Source organism: Macaca fascicularis, chromosome 20, assembly GCF_037993035.2.
Source record: "Macaca fascicularis isolate 582-1 chromosome 20, T2T-MFA8v1.1".
In the NCBI taxonomy this organism is placed as follows: Eukaryota; Metazoa; Chordata; class Mammalia; order Primates; family Cercopithecidae; genus Macaca; species Macaca fascicularis.
Window position 1 is genome coordinate 84761417 of NC_088394.1, and position 21055 is coordinate 84782471.

Sequence of the window (21055 nt, forward strand, 5' to 3'; positions counted from 1 at the left end):
AAACAACCCACACACTTTCACCAGTGAATTCCGTCTCAGCAAAGCAGCTATAAAAGGAGGAGGAAGTGCGGGTGTCCTGGTTTTCTGCAGATGGACTGGGGGCTCCCCTGACACTCCTGGGTCAGGGCCGGTGGGTGTTTGACTCGCTGGGTCCTGCTAAGTCAAAGAACAAGAAGCCTCAGGGCCTGTGTGAAGTGACGGGGTCTAAACAGAGTGGAGGCCTCGCCTGGGCAGGAGCGGCAGCGTGCTGACTGGCTGCAGGAGGGACGGGCGCTGGGCCCGGGGACCACGGGAGGACAGCCGGCCGCTCTGGGCGCACGTGGGTGGTTGGACGGACATCCAGGTCTGCATGGTCACACCTTGGTCTTTGTCTGGATGCAATGATCAGTGTCCCCGGTGGATAACAGGCTATGCGGCCCCTGCCCGTAAGGCTCAGCTTGGCAGGGTGACTGCTCCTCGCCTCGGCTCCTCCTGACATGTGGAGTCCCAGAGCAGAGCCAGGTCTGGGCTTTTTCCTCTCAAAGGCCCTTCATGTCTCATGGGACACAATTCTGTTTGGACCTTTCAGCTTTGGGTCCCTTTTGAGATGGTTTATTTTTTTTGAGACAGGGTCTCACTCTGACACACAGGCTGAAGCACAGTGGCTCGATCTTGGCTCACTGCAACCTCTGCCTTCAGGGTTCAGGTGATCCTCCCACCTCAGCCTCCTGAGTAGCTGGGACTACAGGCACATGCCACCACGCCCAGCTAATTTTATTTTATTTTAATTTTAATTTTTTTTTTTGAGATGGATTCTCACTCTGTCACCCAGGTTGGAGTGCAGTGGCATGGTCTTGGCTCACTGCAACATCCGGCTTTTGGGTTCAAGCAATTCACCTGCCTCAGCCTCCTGAGTAGCTGGAATTACAGGTGCGCACCACCATGCTCACCTATTTTTGTATTTTTTGTAGAGACGGGGTTTCACCATGTTGGCCAGGCTGGTCTTGAATTCCTGACCTCAGGTGATCCATCTGCCTTGGCCTCCCAAAGTGCTGGGATTACAGGCGTGAAACACTGTGTCTGGCCAATTTTTTGAATTTTTGACAGAAATGGAGTTTTGTCATGTTGCCCAGGCTGGTCTTGAGTGAACTGAGCTCAAACAGTCTGCCCGCCTCCACCTCCCAAAGTGCTGAGATCCCAGGCATGAGCCACCATGCCCAGCCCTGAGATGGTTTATTTTGAAGTCACTGAAATGGCTTTTCTATCTGAGCACAACGGAGGCTGCAATGAGAGGAGGCACCTGGAGAGAGGTGTCCCCTGAAGCTGATGAGGAAGAAAGGGAGGTGGGAGGAGTGGGGGCAGGACGCCCGCAGAGCTGCTCATGGGCTGAGAAGGGACCTTGGGCTCAGTGGCACACAGTCGCGGTGGGCAAATGTGCCTACGTCAGGGCGAGCTGCATCCCGCCGAGGCAGCAGAAACCCGCAGTGCAGACGGGGACAACGCAGTTCCCTGAGGCCAGCCTGAGGGGGGCCAGCCACACACGCCCAGAGCTCCTTGCCCTTCACCTCCCCATGTGCAGATCCATTCTCCCAGGTGGCTTCTGCACTTCCTGCCATCTCCAGTCCAGGTGGGAGAGTAGAGAATGGCAGGTGGGCCGAGGGCACGAGGCCTGCGATGGGAGGGAGCAGTACGTTTCACTCGGTACACTGTCTGCCCACGTCCAGGACCACTGCTGGGCTCCCTTCGGACTGGGAGTGAGGCCGCACATCTGAATACCGGGCGCCATGTGCCCAGCCCTCCCTGCAGGCTGCGTCCTGAGGCTTCCCGAGGTGCAGCTGGTCTCCTGAGAAGGTCGGCAGTCAGCAGAGCTGCATCTGGGTCTGCCTGTGCTCACCTGGGTCATTCTCCTACCTGTTCCAGGCCACAAATAACATGAATGGATGTGGCAGAAAATGCTGTGAAGGGAGCGGGCTCCATGCTCATCACTGACTCAGAAAATATTGCAGGGGAGGAGTCCCAGGGCTCGAGGGAGTGGGATCCACGCTCACCACTGACTCAGAAGATACCGCAAGGGGAGCACTCTCGCTGGGAGGAATCCCAGGTCTCGGCGACAGTCCCACTCACTGCCATGACTTACAATGGGGAGGGCATTAACCAGGGGAAGAGGCGTGGGCAGGGCCGGGAAGACCAGGCGCAGCGTGGAACCTTCCCCAAGCTGGAGCCATACGGACGCTCGGGCTGCAAGCACAGGTGCCAGATGCTGACGGGGAAGCTGTGTGAGACTCAGTTCCCAGGGCTTTTGCCTGGGCTGGCGGTGTGGCCCCCCTGCCTGGTACTCTTGATGCCCAGGAGGAGGGTGCTGGGCGTAAATCGTGGTGTCTGCGAAAACAGTGTGGCAAGGTGGGCGGCTCGTAGCAGCGAACAGCAGGGGGACCTCCTGTTTGCAGATGCCAGCCGAGGGCAACCTCCCACACATGGGCCTTCTGAGGACAGCGTCCCAGGCTGCTGGGCCAGCTCTCATCTGCTGACCCCATTCTTCCGTTATTTATCGACAGCTTTCTCGGCTATGAAAAGCAGATGTGGACAGCCTCCCTGCAGAGTGAGCAGGTTACCATGTGAACATCTAGAACCCTCACAGGGCACCATGGGCGGGAACCACCTTTCTTCTCCCCCTTAGAAGTCCTAAAAGGGCTGGATACAGTGGCTCATGTCTGTAACCCCAACACTTTGGGAGGCTGGGGGGCAGGATCGCTTGAGCTCAGGAATTTGAGGCCAACCTGGGTCTCATCGACAGACACTAAAGAAAACCTTTTTTTTAATTAGCTGGGCGTGGGAATTCTGTTCCAAGATGGCCGAACAGGAACAGCTCCGGCCTGCAGCTCCCAGCGTGATTGACGCACAAGACGGTGATTTCTGTATTTCCACCTGAGGTACTGGGTTCATAATTTTGGGACCAGTTGGACAGTGGGTACAGCCCACAGAGGGCGAGCCGAAGCAGGGCGGGGACATCGCCTCACCCAGAAAGTGCAAGGGGTTGGAGAGTTTCTCTTTCCTAGCCAAGGGAAGCCGTGACAAACTGTACCTGGAAAATCAGGACACTCCTACCCAAATACTGTGCTTTTCCAACGGTCTTGGCAAACGACCCACCAGGAGATTATAGCCTGTGCCTGGCTCGGCAGGTCCCACGCCCACGGAGCCTTGCTCACTGCTAGCGCAGTCTGAGATCGACCTGCGAGGCGGCAGCCTGGCAGGGGAGGGGCGTCTGCCTGGCAGGGGGAGGGGAAGCTTGAACTGGGCGGAGCCCACCGCAGCTCTGCAAGGCCTGCTGCCTCTGTAGACCCCACCCCTACGGGCAGGGCATAGCTAAACAAAACACAGCAGAAACTGAAACTTCTGCAGACTTAAACGTCCCCGTCTGACAGCTCTGAAGAGAGCAGTGGTTCTCCCAGCAGTGTTTGAGCTCTGAGAACGGACAGACTGCCTCCTCAAGTGGGTCCCTGACCCCCGAGCAGCTTAACTGGGAGACACCTCCCAGCAGGGGCTGACTGACACCTCATACAGATGGCTGCCCCTCTGGGACGAAGCTTCCAGAGGAAGGATCAGGCAGCAATATTTACTGTTCTGCAATATTTGCTGTTCTGTAATATTTGCTGTTCTGCAGCCTCTGCTGGTGATACCCAGGCAAACAGCATCTGGAGTGGACCTCCAGCAAACTTCATCAGACCTGCAGCTGAGGGACCTGACTCTTAGAAGGAAAATTAGCCAACAGAAAGGAACAGCATCAACATCAACAAAAAGAACATCTACGCCAAAACCCCATCTGTAGGTCACGAGCATCAAAGACCAAAGGTAGATAAAACCACAAAGATGGGAGAATCCAGAGCAGAAAAGCTGAAAATTCTAAAAATCAGAGTGCCTCTTCTCCTCCAAAGGATCACAGCTCCTCGCCAGCAATGGAACACAGCTGGATGGAGAATGACTTTGACGAGCTGACAGAATTAGGCTTCACAAGGTAATAGCAAACTTCTCTGAGCTAGAGGAAGATGTTTGAACCCATTGCAAGGAAGCTAAAAACTTTGAAAAAAGATTAGATGAATGGCTAACTAGAATAAACAGCGTAGAGAAGACCTTAAATGACCTGACAGAGCCGAAAACCATGGCGCAAGAACTATGTGACGCATGCATAAACTTCAGTAGCCGATTCAATCAAGCAGAAGAAAGGGTATCAGTGATTGAAGATCAAATTAATTAACTGGGTGTGGTGATGGGCGGCTATAATCCCAGCTACTCAGGAGGCTGAGGCAGGAGAATTGCTTGAGCCCAGTAGTTTCAGGCTGCAGTGAGCTGTGATCGAGCTACTGCACTTCAGCCTGGGTGACAGAGCCACACCTTGTCTTAAAAAAAAAAGTCGGCCGGGCGCGGTGGCTCAAGCCTGTAATCCCAGCACTTTGGGAGGCCGAGACGGGCGGATCACGAGGTCAGGAGATCGAGACCATCCTGGCTAACACCGTGAAACCCCGTCTCTACTAAAAATACAAAAAACTAGCCGGGCGAGGTGGCGGGCGCCTGTAGTCCCAGCTACTCAGGAGGCTGAGGCAGGAGAATGGCGTAAACCCGGGAGGCGGAGCTTGCAGTGAGCTGAGATCCGGCCACTGCACTCCAGCCCGGGCTACAGAGCAAGACTCCGTCTCAAAAAAAAAAAAAAAAAAAAAAAAAACACCCAAAAAGTCCTGGCCGGGTACGGTGGCTCACGTCTGTTAATCCCAGCACTTTGGGAGGCTGAGGAGGGAGGATCACCTGAGGTCAGGAGTTCGAGACAAGCCTGGCCAATATGGTGAAACCCCAACTGTACTAAAAATACAAAAATTAGCTGGGCACAGTAGTGGGAGCCTGTAGTCCCAGCTACTCGGGAGGCTGAGGCAGGAGAACTGCTTGAATCTGGGAGACAGCGGTTGCAGTGAGCTGAGATCATACCACTGCAATCCAGCCTGGGTGACAGAGTGAGACTCCATCTCAAAAAAAAAAAAAAAAAAAGTCCTAAAAGCCCCCAAATGATTGTCCATGTTCAGTGAGCACAGCTGTGAGCCATGGATCAGTATCCTTAGGAATTTTAGAGTTTTAAGAAACGCAAAGTTTCCATTCCTACTGGTTGCTATGGGATTATCATGAAGATAAGCAGACCAGTGCTTGTCTATCTCAAACGAGGGGCGCTGAGCAGCCCTCCCCCGGTTCTGGTGGCTCCACAAGGCTGCTGTGGCAATAGGAGCTGGCCTGGGTGGCCCTGACTCTCCACTTCCTCTGTGGTCAGGCCTGACCCTTCTTAACCCTATTTTCCAAATAAGGAGTAGAGACGCAGAGCGCTGCTGGCCCTGGGAGGCAGGAGCTGTGTGAGGGCCAGAGCGGAGGTTGTCATAGGTCTCACCTGTCTCCAAGGCCCCAGCAACCCTGGAGAGCAGAGTGGGCCACGCAGGTTTCGTCGCTCACGCAGCAAGGTGCCCAGGGTGCTGAGAAGCCAGGCCGCGCTAGACCGTGGGCCAGTGAAAGGCCAGGGCAGGGCAGTCCTGGGGAGTGCAGCTGGACCTGTCCTCGCTCTGGTCGGCTCAGCTGCCCTGGACAGGTGGGGGCTCCTACCAGCTGCTCTCACCCCTGAGTCCCAGCCTCCCATTCTGGCCCTGACGCTGGGGGCAGTGGTACTCTCCCGGGTCAGTGTGACCAGTTGGAGAGTGGCTTCTGGCCATGAGGTGTGCAATAAGCTAGTTTTGGGGACACTCCTTTTCTGAAACTGCACTTGCTCAGATGAAAGTGGGGTCCAGGCCCCTCACTGCCCAGACACAGAGGACAGGATAGGGGGAGACTGGGCTGGAGGCAGCTGGTCCATGGAGGGCCATGCTCCAAAATCTGAACTTGAGAGACGCACACTCGTCCTCAGGTGGTGCGAGGCCCAGGGCTGTGGGTCACCAAATGATCCTATGTCATTCCAGAGCCAAAATGACCTGTTGCAGGTTCAGACACCAGCACCCTGACAGAAACAACTGGTCTACAGCACAGGGAGAGGTGTGGACAGGGCTGCGGAGGAAGCCCCGGACTCCGAGGAGAGAACACAGCCTGTGAGGACTCCCTTGCACCCTGGGCCACATCAGGGCACTCGGGCTTCACTGCAAGCTTCTGTGGCTCTCACCTGCCAGCATCCCTGCCCCATCCTGGTAGCTGCACCATGGGCCCTTCAAGGAACCCCCTCTCTGCTGGGTCCAGGTAGATGAGACAATCGGGGCAGTCTCCCTTCTGGGGTAGGCCCGAGGCTCCGAGGCCTGGGCTGGACAGGTCAGCATGCGCCCCTCCCCCAGTGTGCTTGGCACAGGACTGAGACCCACATCAGGCTCACATGACTCAGAGGCAGAGCCAACCTCCCACTGGGTCTGCTGACTGCAGGGGGTGACTTGGAGTTGCCTAGGACCATCACAGGCTGAGTGAGGATGTGGCCAGTTCAGAGACAGCAGAGCCATGAAAGGGGCAACTCGCCAGGCGGCCCTGATCTGTCGAGTCAGGAGGGCCAAGGAATCCCCACTTTTGCTTGTCACTTTGACTTCATTTTCTGCTGTCTGCATCAGAAAGTTCTAGCAAGTACACCTACCGGCCAGGACAGAGCTCCTCTGGGGTTCTTTAGGCGTCAGCTGCCAAAGGACCCCACAAACCACATGGAGGAGGCCACAGGACAGGTCCCCAGGTGGGTGGGGCTTCCCCTGTCACACTGATGGCCGCACCCCACCCCTCCACCCTGCACGGCCTGAACCTTTGCTGTCCTATGGAAACACAGGGTGAGTCCACATGCAGTTCCGCATTTACCAGGAGCCACGCTAGAAAAGCAGAAGTAGCTGAAATGCAGACTTAACTTTATATTTTATTTAACCCAACATATCCAAAATCTTATTTCAACAAGTCTTCTACATAAAAAATTATTCATGAGCTGCCCCGCCTCACATAGCCCTTTGTCCTCTGAGAACGTCAAGAAAGGCAGAGGCTGAACAGGGAGGCTTCACCCGCAGGGTCCAGCTCACCGGGGGAAGCTATGCTGGCCCCAAGGGACTTACACAATGAAAAGATGAAATTCTGAAACAAAGTGTCTACACTAGCCCAGAGAACTTAAAAAGTGAAAGGATGAAATTCTGAAACAAAGTATCTTTAGGACGTAGATACCACTCAGTACTGAGAAAGACCTGGCTACTGCTGTCAGCACAGGGACCCCTGGGGGCTGGAGAGCCCGCTCTGGAAAGCACTCATTGCACACAAATAGACATATGAGATGGAAAAGGGGCTGCCCAGGGCTGAGGGCTGTCACCCCTGGGTGGGGAAATTATGGATGGTGTCTGTTATCTTTTCAGGTATATATGCTAAAAAACCATTAATTTAATAAAATTGTTCAGTGAGATATTTTATATTCTTTTTCTTGTACCAAGTTTTCTAAATCTGTGTACTTTACACGACCAGCACCTCCCAATTCCGACAGCCACAACTTCTCAGCCCTTGCGTGAGGCCTGTGGCCCCCACTGGTCAGCACAGGTGGATCTGAAGGCCCCTGTCAGGGTCTCTGCTGGTCTGCAGCCAGCATACAGGGGCTGAGCGACATTGACAGCCCAAAACTGTCCAGCACTCGATGTCGTCCCAGTCCTCACATACCACGTGAGCACAGCAGGACGGGTGTGACCCCTCCCCCAGTGGAGGCAGCTGAGGCTCAAGAATGGAAGTGACCCCCCAGCTTGGAGCCAGTAGGGTTTGAACCCAGGTGTGTCTGGGGTCCTGCACGGTGACCCGTGCCCCAGGCAGACTCATTACTGAGTCTCCAGGTGGCTCCCACAAGGAGTTAGGGAAGGAGGCCTCCAGGCCGGCTCTGTGACCCCTGACCCCGCACCTGCCCACCAGGGGACATCCCAGCCTTCAGTTCTTCAGACCTCAGGGACACCTGACCTTTGCTCAGCGTTCTCCAGGGGACAAAGGCAGCCCTCAGGTAAGACTGGAGCCCAGCGGGGGGGACCCGGAGGCCCGAGACGGCGGGAGTGATTCCCAGGGCGACGCAGCTCTCAGGCAGGGCGGCAGGAGCAGCCCCTTCCTCCCTTTGAGGCGGCCACGCTGCGCGCCCACCTTCCCAAGAGCAGAGGGCGGGAAAGGTCAGACGGGGGAGGCAGGGCCGGGCAGTACGCCGGTCACCCACCTGCGAGGGAGGACGCTGTCCCGGTCACGCAGCACAGTGGCAGCGCGGCTGGTGACCGGTGGCCGCCGAGACCCCACACCTGGACACCGCGGCCACTCCCCGCGGGGCCTCCCCCTCCCCCTACGGGGATATCCCCCTCCCCCTCCCCCCACGGGGATATCCTCTTCCCTTCCTCCTCCCCGCGCGGGGCCTCGCCCGACCTCTCCCCCCACCACGCCCGCCCCTCCCCTCCCCTCCTGCCTCCCCCGCCCCTCCCCTCCCCCCGCGACCCCGGCCCCCCGGCCCTGCCCCGTCCCACCGCCCGCACTCACGTCGTCCATGAGCAGAAGCAGGATATTGGGGGGCTGCGGGGCGCCCGAGGCCCCCATCCCCGCGGCGCTCAGCACCAGCAACAGCCGCCACCACCTCGTCGCCGCGACAACCGCCGCCATGGCAACCACCGGAGCCGCGGAGCCCGAGCCAGCGAGCCGACCCAGCAGCGAGCGTCCGCCGGCCCTTCCGGCTGGGCTGCGGGGCGGGGCCTGGACGGCCTCGTGACCAGTGGGGCGGGGCCAGAGTCCGCGGCGGGACGGAGGCGGGGCCTGGACGGCCTCGCGACCAGTGGGGCGGGGCCAGAGCCAACTGCGAGACGGGCGGGGCGGGGCTTGCGGGGCTGCGTGACCAGCGGCGGGTCACGTGATGCGACGCCAGCGCCGGGCCTCCCAAGATGGCGGTGTGCATCGCGGTGATCGCCAAGGAGGTGCGTACGTGCTGCGCGGGGCGTCCGGGCCCGCACCATCCTCGCTTCTCCGCTCTGTCTTTCTTCCCTGGGCCTAGAAGGCGCCTTAGGAAATGGGACCTGGAGGAGGCCTTCGCCGAGCTCCAGGGGTCAGGGGCTTCGCGGTGGACGAGCCACCCGGCAGACCTTGAGCTCCCCAGCTCCGCGCTTGCCCGTCCCGCTGCTGAACGCACCCCTCGGCGCCCCAGGTCTCCTCCCCGCCAGGACCCACCAGAAGCCTAGGTGGTCCGGGGCACTGCCTCCTTCCTCAGTAGGTTCTGCCGGTTCTCCCATCCAGCGCTGGCTCCCCGCGTACGGCCCTTCTGCCAGCCGAGTTAAAAACCAATCGGATCCTGTCACGCCTCTGCCTGAGACCTCTGCAGTGGCTTCTCGTTGCCTTAGGATGCTGTTTGAATAACCTGGTCTGGTATCCTTTCCCCCCATAACCCTTGGCACCCTCCGCTCCAACCAACCAATTTTGCAGCTCCCTGGGCATGCTTTGCCCCTCTGGGCCTTTGCACCCGGAACACCTCTCCCCAGCTCCCACCCTCTTTACTGGCCCACGTACATTTCTTCTGGAAAGCATATTCTGAAGGCTGAGACTGAGCTGGGTGGCTGTCCACACTGTGCTTCTGCTGCATGGAGCCTTCATTTCCTAGCCAGGGTCTGCCCTGAGACCACTCTGGAGGCCGCTCCCTGCTGCGCAGTGGCTGTTGCTAAGCTTCTCATGGGCTTCCCTCCTGGCCACAGATGATCATTTGCTTGTTTGTGGCTTTATCGATTAGGTATCATATAGCCCCATGAGAGTAGCGAAGACTCTTGTTCACTGTATTTCTGCAGGACCCAGTGCTGAATTTACAGAGTAAATGGTGGTGTGTGAAAGCCCAAGAAAGCAGCTGTTAATTCTGGGCTTACAATGGTCAGGAATGAGAAATGAAAGGAATTTGAGCTGAGTCTTGAACGGTTTAGTAAAAGGGTCAGTGTCAAGGTGAAGAAAAGCCAGTATTTAGGGTGCTGTATTTGGGTGACCCATGCAGAGCTAGAGGTGGGCTGAGGCAGAGTGGCCTCCAGGAGAAGGTGAGAGGCCTGCCCGGGTTCCAGGCTTGATCGTCAGGCTGTGCTGAGGCCCATTTTTCTGAGTGGTCTTTTCTGGCCACCCTACTGCTGCTGCTTTGCAAACAACACATAAATCTTCTTAGGTTAGATGGGATTCCCTGAAGGCAGTGCCCACTGCGGCCTGGAGAATGAAGCGGTGGGCCTTAGAGAATGGGAATGCATTCCCCGGATGGCTGAAGGTCACGGCTCTGCAGCATAGTTCAGAGCTGGTGTGCACTGGGTGGAGTCTTGTCCTTTCAGTCGCCGTCATCCTTTCTTGCAGAATTACCCCCTCTACATTCGCAGCACCCCCACGGAGAACGAGCTGAAGTTCCACTACATGGTGCACACATCTCTGGACGTGGTGGATGAGAAGATCTCCGCAATGGGGAAGGCCCTGGTTGACCAGAGGGAGCTGTACCTGGGCCTGCTCTACCCCACGGAGGACTACAAGGTGTATCTTTCAGGGCAGGGTGTGTGTCAGGGAGTACCTACAATTGCCGGGTATACTTTAGGATCAGATAGCTTGAAACCTTTGAGAAGAAAGAAAAAGAGGTGAGAGTTTTTGGCCAGCCAGGGAATTAGGGACGCCTGAGGTGAATGAAGGCCTCTAACTCTTCTCTCTCTTTCACTGGAAGAATCATTTGGGAAAAGCAAGGCTAGAATGCCCTGTAGAATGTTTTGCTTTGCACGTGTCTGTTGTCTGGTTTGCAGAGGAACTGGGACACTTCTGCTTTGTACCTGCAAGGATTTCTTGCTGTGCTTTTCAGGGGGAGCCACCACCTTTGAACAGGGGATAACGGTTTCATTTATTTTGTTAGGCGTTGCCTCGTACGTCACTAGACACTCTCGTCTAGTCCCTTGGGACAAATCACTTGAGGCCATGGAGTTCAAAGGCCTTCCCAAAAGCGGTAATGTAGCTTGTCCATGGTGACATTTGCTGGTAGCCACTATTTTACAAAATAATGTGGCCTCTAGAGAGGGGATCTGCCTTGTTCACGAAGCCTCTGCTTTTGCAGTTAACTTTCTGGGCCAGGCATTGATTCCTAAAGAGGATGAGGTGATCCAGACAGACACACTCAGAGTCTAGGCGATTCGGCTCTTGGAGTGTGAACTGGCTAAGGCTTGGCTGCCTGCCCCTTGCTTCTCCCGCAAACACCAGACATTGCCCTAGCGAAGTATTTAGGCTCGCACCCAGCATGGTCACTGCAGGACCAGCCCAGCCTGGGCATTTCCTGTGATTCAAGGTTGCCACGTTTCTCCAAAGGGAGGGCCCGCAGAGGGTCCTCCGCCGGCAGTCCCTGTGTTGCGAGTGCCTTCCCTAACCAGCTGTGCAGGTACGGCTACGTCACCAATTCCAAGGTGAAGTTTGTCATGGTGGTGGATTCCTCCAACACGGCCCTTCGAGACAACGAAATTCGCAGCGTAAGTTGGGGTTAGAAGGCCATGCACGAGTGGGTGTTTTGTTTTTCCTTTTTGACTTTGTTTTGAAATGCTGAGAAACCAAAAATCTGGCACTGGCTGTGTGTACCTGGCAATGTCACAGTTTGCTGGGTCTTTTTCAGATGTTCCGGAAGCTACACAACTCCTACACAGACGTGATGTGCAACCCCTTCTACAACCCGGGGGACCGCATCCAGTCCAGGTGGGCCCTACTTCCTGTGTCCGCATCCAGTCCAGGTGGGCCCTACTCCCGTGTCCGCATCCAGTCCAGGTGGGCCCTACTCCCGTGTCCGATCCAGTCCAGGTGGGCCCTACTTCCTGTGTCCGATCCAGTCCAGGTGGGCCCTACTTCCTGTGTCCGATCCACTCCAGGTAGGCCCTACTTCCTGTGTCCGATCCAGTCCAGGTGGGCCCTACTTCCTGTGTCCGATCCAGTCCAGGTGGGCCCTACTTCCTGTGTCCGTATCCAGTCCAGGTGGGCCCTACTTCCTGTGTCCGATCCAGTCCAGGTGGGCCCTACTCCTGTGTCCGATCCAGTCCAGGTGAGCCCTACTTCCTGTGTCCGATCCAGTCCAGGTGAGCCCTACTCCCTGTGTCCGATCCAGTCCAGGTGGGCCCTGCTTTCTGTGTCTTGCTTCCTTCTTTCTGTAGGACCTGCCTTGCCATTTTGGTTGCCAAAATGCAACCATTTGGAAAACAAGGGAGGAAAGGTCTTTTTAAGCTATGAGCACCATCACCCTAAAACCCCTAGGGCAGAGGTTTTAAAGCCACAAAGCCCTGTTTCTCCACACCAACTCTTACACAGATCTCCGGCGCGTAAAGTGGATGGAGTGTGTGTGGTGCGGGGAGCGGAGCTTGCCCGTTTGGCTTCCCAGGTGTGCCCAGTGGGTACCTGGGGCACCTGCAGGACTCAGGGCCAAGCACATGGGCAGTGGCTTTCAGGGATCACACATCCTCTTGTCACTACCTGATCTTTTATGTTGAATTTGGACAGTCAGGAACCTGGTTTGCAGGCATCTTCCAAATGGCCCAGAAAGTAAACAGACTTAACTTTTGAATGGCATGAGGGAAATGTGGGGTCCACGCCTACACTCCAGACTTGCTTCCAGCGAGTCCCCAGTTCCAAGACATAATTTCTTGTGGTTGGCAGGCAGGAGGACGCTGCAGTGACCCCAGCCAGGCCCTTCCCTCCACCAGGACTCTGTCTTGGGGCCATCCTGGGTCCCAGATGGGAGCAGGCAGGCGAACGTCCATGCAGTCCTGCCTCCTGGGCTTCACAGGCCTGTCCTTGCCACACCACTATCCTGCCTGCCCATGCTGCTTCCTCCTCCACCCCTTCCTGGGGCCTTGGGAGACTGCACAGGGAACTTGGAGGCAGCATATGGGTTCTCAGTGCCTGGTGGGGCGGGACTCCTGTCCTCGCCTCTCAGCTGAGTTCACGTTTCTGGACCCTGGAGAAGGCCCTGAGCGTCCTTGGACGGAGCCCTGCTGCCCTGCCTGTCTCCGTGAGCAGACAGGTGGAGGGCCTGGCTTTCCTCTGAGTGGGTCTGTTTCTCTTAGCAGGGCCTTTGATAACATGGTGACGTCCATGATGATACAGGTGTGCTGAATGAGCTGTGCTGCCGGCCATCGCAGAGGATCCCACGCGTAACCGTGGTGGCCGTCAGTCTGTTCTCGTCACCTCTTCCTGAGTGGGACGCCCGGGGCTTTCAGGGCAGGCAGCTGTGCATGTTCTCTCAACTAAAGGTCTTGTGAGATGAGATTTGGCTTTTTCCTTCTGTGTCAGCCAAGGATTTAACTAAGAAGAATTCAACTAAGGACTTTCAGTGGTGTGGGCAGAGGTTTGGGATTAGATGGTGCAGGAAGCCTGTCCCCAGTTGTCCCAAAGGGGCAGAGGCAGGGGCGCCTGGAGCCAAGAGTTCCTGAGCCTGCAGGACCTGTGACCATGTGGGTCACCCATTGGCTGAACAGGTGGACTGGTCTGGAGGGGGCGGCTTCCTGAGCCCAGAGCCAGCCTAGGATCTAGGGGCAAAAGGGGAGCCAGCGTGCCTTCCCACAGGGGAGGGCCCTCCTCTTTCTGGACTTGGCCTCCATTCTTTGCATCTGGCCCAACGTCTAGACTCAGCCTGGCCTGAAAAGAACGCTTGTGAAACCTGGGAAGCCTCGTGGCCCCGTGGCGTTGGCTCAGCTGCAGCCCTCATCCTAAGCCCTGGAGCGCAGACTTGAGGCGCCCCTTCCTGCCTGTTTGTGCTGAGGGGGTTCGGTGCCGTGTCGCTTGATGACATGACTGACTACCACCCAGGGCAGCCGCCGAGCCCTTAGTGGTGTCAGTGCCGCTGGCAACCTTGGGGTCCAGCAGTCGAGGCTCAGCCAGCTGAGGAGACCCCCCCGCAGAGCTGGTTCCAGCACTGGTCCAGGACTGGAGAGTTTCTCAAGGACCTTGAAGACCCCAGGAGCCCCTGCAGCAGGAAAGGCTGTAAGGGGGTCAGCCTGGGGCAGACACAGGGAGGGGAACTTTCTTGATACATATTTGCCTTTTCATCCCATCCAGCAAGCACAGTGTTAATTTTATAAATTATAGAAGAAGAAATGAGCAAGGAGTGTGTGTGAAAACCGCAGGCTTCCCTCGCCCAGGGTGAATTGGAAGTCCTGGCGTGGGCCGAGGCACACCGGGCAGCTGGTCTGAGTGCGTTTGGGCCACAGGCCACCCTCACAGGGTTAAATCTTTAACAAGAGCCTCATGTTTGTTAGAAAGTGGGACCCCAGCCCAAGCACCTAGCACCTCCCCACTGCAGCCCAGTGTGAAATCTTTGCCTTTTAGTGGGGATCGCTCCTGCCTGAGTCCTGGCTGTGGTGGGGACTCGGGAAGTTGCTAACCCAGCATCCATTCTCCTTCCTCCCTACTAACAGAACTCTAGTGCCTCTGCACAGCTCTGACAGTGGGCAGATGAGAACCATGTCCTGGCCTCCCTCGCAGCCTGGGGTGTGCAGCTGTGGCATGGAGGTGGTGGTGCTAGGACAGACTTGCAGGGAAGCTCCTGTGAAGGGGGCTCAGCTGCCACGTGCAGGGCCCTTCCCCTTTGCCTTCTTCCTGCCTGGAACATGGATGTGATGGCTGGTGCTGGCACAGCTGTCCTGAGAGCATGAGGAAAGAGTCACACCCTGAGGACAGTGGAGCTGATGCACAACGCAGGAAGGAGGACCCTGTGCCTTTGCTGACACAGAATGCGGGAAGGACCTGTGACCTTGCTGAGGCAGAATGTGGGAAGGACCCTGTGCCTTTGCTGACACAGAACGTGGGAAGGACCTGGGCCTTTGCTAACATAGAACGCGGGAAGGACCCTAGGCCTTTGCTGACGTACCAGCCCCGGACTACTTAATTTCAGCTTTTTTTAAATGTGAGAAAATAAACGCACCCTCTCTGGTTTAAATCACTGCTATTTGGGTTTTCTGTTAGGCGTAGCCAGACCCACCTGTAAGAACTTTTTACATTAGGGAGTTTTCACAAGCATTGTAAGGCACCATCCCCATTTTAAGTCCAAGGAAACAAGTCATGTGCTCACCTCTGATCTGACAGCAGAACTGTCACGTGGTAGGTTCGTGCTGTCTCCACCCTGGGGTTGGCCTCATGGAGGGCCACAGCCCTGCCCACTCCTTCCTCGACCCCAGGCGACTTCTGCTGGACGCCACGTGGGGCAGCCCCTCCTCCCCGTCAGGCCGCGACGATACTCTGCCTCTTTCTTTCTGCCGCAGACGGGGGACGATGAGCCTGTTCTTGTTAGTTGCCCACCCGAGCCAGCCAGAGCATCCGCCGCCTCCATGCAGCTGCAAAGGCCTCTGCAGGTCACGGCCCAGGGTCTCATCACCTGGAAGGGCCATGCTGAGGGGTTCCCAGGTCTTCCTCCGCCTTAGTCTGTTCAGGTGTCAAGTCCACAAGAAAGGAGGGACTCCCCAGGCTCACTCCGCTGTCTCCTTGGAGTGGCCACACAGAAGGCTGAAGATGGACAGGAACTAACCTGCGACATGGGCTAGAACAGTCAGGGACCTGACACACCCATGGGCGTGATACCTGCGTCAAGGCCAGCAGCGAACCCTCGCTGAGGGCCAGACCCTGGCTCTGGGTACTGAGCAGTCAGGGGCTGCCATCTGCAAAGTGCTGTGCTTGCCTCAGGCCCCTCCTGCAGCCCCCAGCTGTGAGCGGTGCGCACCAGGCCCCGCCCTGGGCAGCTTGACCTCCCTTCTGGGCTAGGCCTGGCTCTCACTCTGATGCTGGGACAGCCCCCTCAAGCCCACCCTGAAGCCACACTCGCTGGCAAACCAGCAGAGGCCTGGGCAGAACAGCTCACAGACCACAGAACCCGGGTCCCCAGAGTGGACCTCAGGCAAGATCAGGACAGATCTTGGAGGGCCATGGTGGCTCCTTGGTCAGGTATCCCGATAATTAGGTCAGAGAGCTCAGTCTCTAGGCCTCCAACGTAACAGAGCACCGCATGGAGGGGCTTCAAACCCTGGGAATGTATTTCCGCCCCATGTCGGAGGCAGAAGTCCAAAGGCTGGGTGTGGCTGTGGCTGGCTCCTGGAGGCTCTGGGGTGGGTCTGCTCCAGCCTCTGCAGCCACTACCGGCCCCTGTCATCCTCGGCATTGCTCCAGCCTCTGCCTCTGTCTTCACACAGCCTTGGAGCGTCTCTTGGTCTCTGTAACCAGTGTGTGTTTGGCTTTAGGGCCACAGGTAACCAGTGTGTGGTTGGGTTTAGGGTGTGTGGTTGTGTTTAGTGACCGCAGGTAACCCAGGACCATCTCTAGACCTTTCACCGAATCCCATTTGCAAAAACCCTTTCAAGAGAAGTTCACATTCACAGGGTCTGGGGATCAGGACATGGATGCAGTTTGGGGGGCATCATTCACCCCACTACAGAGGCCAACACTGACCCAAGGCCCCACGGTGGGGTGGGGTGGGGTGGGGTGGGGTGGGGGCGGATTTGGGGAGGAGGCCGGTGTAGGCGGGAACAAGGCCCCACGGTGGGGTGGGGGGCTGGTTTGGGGCGGCTGGTGTAGGCGGGAACAAGGCCCCACGGTGGGGTGGGGTGGGGTGGGGGTGGATTTGGGGAGGAGGCCGGTGTAGGCGGGAACAAGGCCCCACCGTGGGGTGGGGTGGGGTGGGGGCGGATTTGGGGAGGAGGCCGGTGTAGGCGGGAACAAGGCCCCACGGTGGGGTAGGGTGGGGTGGGGTGGGGTGAGGGGCTGGTTTGGGGAGGAGGCTGGTGTAGGCGGGAACAAGACCCCACGGTGGGGTGGGGTGGGGTGGGGTGGGGTGGGGTGGGGGGCTGGTTTGGGGAAGAGGCTGGTGTAGGCGGGAACAAGGCCCCACGGTGGGGTGGGGTGGGGTGGAGTGGGGTGGGGTGGGGTGGGGGTGGATTTGGGGAGGAGGCCGGTGTAGGCGGGAACAAGGCCCCACCGTGGGGTGGGGTGGGGTGGGGTAGGGTGGGGGCGGATTTGGGGAGGAGGCCGGTGTAGGCGGGAACAAGGCCCCACGGTGGGGTGGGGGGCTGGTTTGGGGAGGCGGCTGGTGTAGGCGGGAACGAGGAGGTTGGCTCATTCCGGGGAGCAGCGTGTGGCCTGGTGCTGGAGGAAGGTGACTGAGGGGTGGGTGGGCACCAGCCCACTGAATAGGAGCTGGTCTGCATGGGGCTCCAGGAATTACCACACTGAGCCCCAATGGGGCACGAAGGGGAGGCGCTGTCCGTCGTGGAGTGCTGGAGTTGGATGTGTGCACATAAGCAGACTTGGGCCTCCACAGCTGTGCATGCTTTCAGAGGGGACAGTTGTCAAAGTGCCCAGGACAGAGATCAGAGATCTCCACCTCTGTTTACTGAGCTTCTGACAAGGGCCAGCGTCCCGGATGTCTGGATCACTTGGTGGGGGACACGTGGTGCCAGGGCAGGGTTATGGGGTGGGGGCGCCTTGACTGACACACAGGCAGTCGTAGCCCACCAGGCTGGCAGTGACGTTGACACTGGCTCAGCCTGTGCACACTGCCGGCTTGCTGTCGGTCGTGAGGGGTCTAAAGCCCTGTCCTTCTCCCACAGCCACAGCCCACCAGCTGCCTTCTGTGTCCTGTCCCAGGGGAAGACACGAAGGGAATTGTGTGTCCTGTCCCAGGGGAAGACACGAAGGGAATTGTGTGTCCTGTCCCAGGGGAAGACGAAAAGGGAGCTGTGTCCACGAGGGGAATGCACAGGAGTGCTGCTGCCATTTGCTTTTAAAAAGTTTAATAATTTATGCTTCACCATTAAGAGACACGTTTTCTATTTTTCTTAAAATGACTTAGTTGAAGAGCCGAGCATGCCCACCCCAAGCTGGCCTGGCACTGCCTGGGCCTCTGCCTCTCCCCGACCTCACTGCCCAGAGCCCCCCTAGATCCCCGTGGCGCCCGTGCCAGGCCCACCACTGGGCCATGACTGTGACTCGTGGCTGTGGCCATGGGTCTGGGCCACCATACAAGGCCCTAGTGGGCCATCCCCTGGCCAAGTGGGGGTCAGCAGCTGCTCTTCCGGACACCCCTCTCCTCTGGCCTCGCCCCTGCCCTACTCCCTGCCCCAGCCCCAGGATGGAGCCCAAGTGGTTTACTCCTGACCCAGCCCCCAGCCCCTCTCTCAAAATCAGGCTTTCCCCTTTAATACGGTGAAAACCACGGTGAGAATTTTCCACGGGCCCTGCACGGAGAGAGAATGCACGGTGAGTGGCATTCCAGAGGGGAAGGGAGGTGGCCCAGGGCCCCGGGGGACAACAGGACAAGGATGCAGGGAGGGCACCTGACTGCTCAGGCAATGCCCCAGGGGGCCTTTCTGGTGACTCCTAGCTGCTCTCCTGGGATGGTCCCAGGAAAGGGGAAGCCAGCGCCAGGAGAGCCCCTTGGGGCAGCTGCAGCCCACCCCAGGGTCTTGGTGGGAACAAGAAAGGGTCACCTCTCCCAGCAGAGAGGCTGCAGAAAGCACCCCCCTAGCTGATGCAGCAGCCCCAGCCCTCACCCAGGCCCCACCAGGTACGTTCCTGCAGCCCCGTGAGGAACAAGCTCAGGGACCCCCTCCTGCCCCTGATCCCCAGGCCCCGACGCCCCACCATGGCCCTCGCCCCCAGGCTGCCTCCACAGGCACCCACTCACCGGTTCTGCCCTCGTGGTCTGAGCCGGGGCCTGCCCTGGAGGCCGCTGAGGGGGAACGGTGCCCCTCTGGAGCCTGGGTGTCCTCGAAGGCCCCCGCGGTCTGTGGAGCTGATCCCAGGGAAGTTGGTTCTTTTCGGCAGCACCTGGAGCAAAGGCCTGTTCCTAGTCCTCCTCGAGGGGCAGCTAAGACCCAGCCCGCAGTCCCTGCAACGCCCACCACCCCGGAGTGTGGGGTCCTGCAGGCTCAGGATGCCATTTGGGCCTAAAGGGTCCCCTGCCTTTGCCCACCATAGCTGTCATATGACACCCAGTCACAGCCAGCACCCCTGCAGAGGGGGTTCCCGCCCCGAGAGGGGACACTTCCCCACCATGTCACTGGCAGACCAAACCCAGCTTCAGGTCCCAGGGTCCTGCCACATCCTGTCCAGGCCCAGCCAAGCACCGTGCCTGAGACGCGCTGTGCAGAGAGGAGCCAGCTGGGGCTGCTGTGTGTCCCAGGGCCAGTGGACCAGCCCCTCTGTGCTCATGTTCCTGGACCTGGGGAGCACTGGCGCACCTTGATGACCCGGCCCCGGAAGAGGCTCTGGTCCAGCTCCACGGCGGCCTGCACGGAGCCCTTGGTGGCAAACTCTATGTAGGCGTAACTGAGGGGAGGGACGGGGAGGGATGAGGCTGGGCCCCGTCCGCACAGCCAGTGCCCCCGCCAGGCCCCGAACTGACCCCTTGGGGTGTCCAGAGAACTTGTCGCACAGGATGGTGACTCGGTGGACCTCCCCGCAGCCGCTGAAGTGGGCCTCCAGCTCCTCGGCAGAGCCCCCGTAGTCCACCTGGACCCAGGCCCAGACCCTCGTGTCAGGGAGACACCAGGCCCAGACCCGCGTGTCAGGGAGATGCCTGGCCCTGACTCGAGGCTTTCTTGGTAGAGGTGGGGAAAGAAACCCCAAGGCTGGGCCCCCGGGCGGGGACGGCCCCAGGCCTCCACCCCACACCCCTGCTGGGGATAGAGGGAAGAAAGGAAAGGAGATCTCACAGGGAGCGCTCCCTTCCGGAGGGCTGGAGCCTTTCAAAAAGCTTCTCAAAAGTGGAGATTTCATGTGCAATCCGGAATTCCAGCTCATGTTGAAAAACTGGAACATGTGCCCAGGCCAGTGTTTCCTCAAGGGGACAGGGCTGTCCCCAGTGTCAGACTCCCTTCCCCACAAGCCTGGCCCAGGGCCGGGCACCAGACCCCCTGGAAGAGATGGGGCCCCACTCACTGCCTGCCCCCCCGGCCCCCGCCTGCCACTCACGTTGCCCACGTAGACAGATCTGTGGTCAGCCTCCACCTTCTCCTCGGGGGTCCCAGGGAGGGGGCAGCCTGCGGAGAACACATCTCAGGCCCGAAGGCCCTTGGCTCCTTCCTCACTCCTCTCACGGGGAAGGTGGCCCAGGTTTGTAGGGGAGGTGACACCTTGGAGCCTGCCAGGCCCAACCCTCATGGAAACCCTGGGACCCTGGCTCAGTGGGGGGCGGCCTGGGCCCCTGGTTCCTACCCGTGGCCTCAGGGCTCAGCAGCTGCCCGGTCATGGTGCCCTCCTCTTCCTCGGCCTGGTGCTGCACTCCCTGAGGCTGTGGCAGCCCCTCCTCTTCCTCGGCCTGGTGCTGTGCTCCCAGAGACCATGGCGGCCCCTCGGCCTGCTCCATGGCACACACCTTCATCTTGATGGCCTCCAGCTCCTGCCGACACATGGCGCTGAGTGGGGCAGGCAGCCTGCAGGCTCTGCTCGAAGAAGGTGGGTGTGTGGCCTGCCAGCTTCAGCAGAGGGTCACAGCCCCAAGGGGCAGCCCTTCTCTGGACAGGGACGCTCCTTCCTAGGGTGATGAACTCGCCCCTGCAGAGAAGCCCCCGAAACTGCACCTCAAGGGCCCTTCCCCAGGCCAGAGACGCCAGCTTGACTCCGCAGTCTGTGCTGCGGGGTCTCCTTGCCACCTTCGTCCAGGCAGGTGGGCAATGGCCCTCCCCTCCTAAGTCAGCTGCAGCCATTCGTCACCCAGACCCCGTGTCTCCGCCAGTCCCTGTGCCCCAGGTCCCCTGAGAGCCCCAGGGCCTCCACACAGCTGTTACCTGGTCAGGCGCCGGGCACTCAGCCAGGTTCTCTTGCTCCAGCAGAGACAACAGGAAGCCTGCATCCCCATCCTGGTCTTCCTCTGCCTCCTCTTCCTCCTCCTTCCCTTCCCCACCCTCTGGCCCCAGAGTCTCCTTGGTCTCGTTCCAGGCCCCCCAGCCCTGGGCCTCCGGGTCTGAGGAGACTGTCTGGAGCCAGGCCTGAGTTGGGGGCGGAAAGAGCGAGCGGCTTGGGAAGGGCCACATGGTAGAAGGGCAGGAGGAAGGTGGGCCAGGCGAGGCCTCCCCTCCGATCCCCTCGCGTCCGC

At 58.8% G+C, this 21055-nt stretch overlaps 3 protein-coding genes and 1 long non-coding RNA gene across 50 annotated transcripts in view; 2 read left to right on the forward strand and 2 right to left on the reverse strand.

Annotated features, from left to right (window-relative positions):
* GALNS (galactosamine (N-acetyl)-6-sulfatase) overlaps positions 1-9447 on the reverse strand; it is a 43233-nt gene extending 33786 nt beyond the window's left edge. For 18 of the 21 annotated variants that reach the window (XR_012428722.1, XR_012428723.1, XR_012428724.1 and 15 more), the window contains exon 1: positions 8497-8712. Coding sequence is in view for 4 of the 21 variants with exons in the window: in XM_005592793.4 (XP_005592850.3) it covers positions 8497-8616 (120 nt within the window). In the remaining 17 variants the exon portion in view is untranslated. Of the gene's footprint in view, positions 1-8496 lie in introns of all 21 variants that reach the window. The other 3 variants (XR_012428726.1, XM_074026770.1, XM_074026769.1) reach the window with 1 other exon arrangement.
* Positions 8868-14911, forward strand: TRAPPC2L (trafficking protein particle complex subunit 2L). 27 transcript variants are annotated; one of them, XM_065537409.2, is made up of 7 exons: positions 8868-8924; positions 10321-10493; positions 11375-11462; positions 11603-11717; positions 11785-11920; positions 11956-12022; positions 13041-14911. In XM_065537409.2, the coding sequence occupies exons 1-7, from the start codon at positions 8892-8894 to the stop codon at positions 13050-13052; spliced, it is 624 nt and encodes a 207-aa protein (XP_065393481.1). In that variant the 5' UTR covers positions 8868-8891; the 3' UTR covers positions 13053-14911. The 27 variants fall into 27 exon arrangements, 26 of the variants coding, with proteins under 26 accessions (XP_065393481.1, XP_065393482.1, XP_065393487.1 ...); XM_065537410.2 differs by having other exon boundaries at positions 13044-14911; XM_065537415.2 differs by having other exon boundaries at positions 11887-11920; positions 13044-14911.
* Positions 9195-9881, forward strand: LOC141409248 (uncharacterized). The gene is made up of 2 exons (XR_012428731.1): positions 9195-9364; positions 9783-9881. It is a non-coding gene; the product is annotated as an uncharacterized lncRNA (long non-coding RNA).
* Positions 14912-19166: 4255 nt separating the features above from the next.
* On the reverse strand, positions 19167-21055 carry PABPN1L (PABPN1 like, cytoplasmic). Its single transcript, XM_074027202.1, has 5 exons — positions 20748-21055; positions 20176-20359; positions 19549-20000; positions 19364-19470; positions 19167-19287 (listed from the first exon to the last, which is right to left on the reverse strand). The coding sequence occupies exons 1-5, from the start codon at positions 20991-20993 to the stop codon at positions 19167-19169; spliced, it is 1110 nt and encodes a 369-aa protein (XP_073883303.1). The 5' UTR covers positions 20994-21055.

What these genes read in the sequence shown, in the direction of transcription:
- PABPN1L (XM_074027202.1), bottom strand. Translation starts at nt 20,993, where the DNA reads ATGTGGCCCTTCCCAAGCCGCTCGCTCTTTCCGCCCCCAACTCAGGCC. An exon ending in AGTGCCCGGCGCCTGACCAG is followed by an intron (nt 20,360 to 20,747) that starts GTAACAGCTGTG and finishes ATGTGTCGGCAG; the next exon opens with GAGCTGGAGGCCATCAAGAT. An exon ending in GCTGAGCCCTGAGGCCACGG is followed by an intron (nt 20,001 to 20,175) that starts GTAGGAACCAGG and finishes TGTTCTCCGCAG; the next exon opens with GCTGCCCCCTCCCTGGGACC.
- TRAPPC2L (XM_074026785.1), top strand. Translation starts at nt 8,892, where the DNA reads ATGGCGGTGTGCATCGCGGTGATCGCCAAGGAG. An exon ending in TCGCGGTGATCGCCAAGGAG is followed by an intron (nt 8,925 to 10,320) that starts GTGCGTACGTGC and finishes CCTTTCTTGCAG; the next exon opens with AATTACCCCCTCTACATTCG. An exon ending in GAGACAACGAAATTCGCAGC is followed by an intron (nt 11,463 to 11,602) that starts GTAAGTTGGGGT and finishes GGTCTTTTTCAG; the next exon opens with ATGTTCCGGAAGCTACACAA.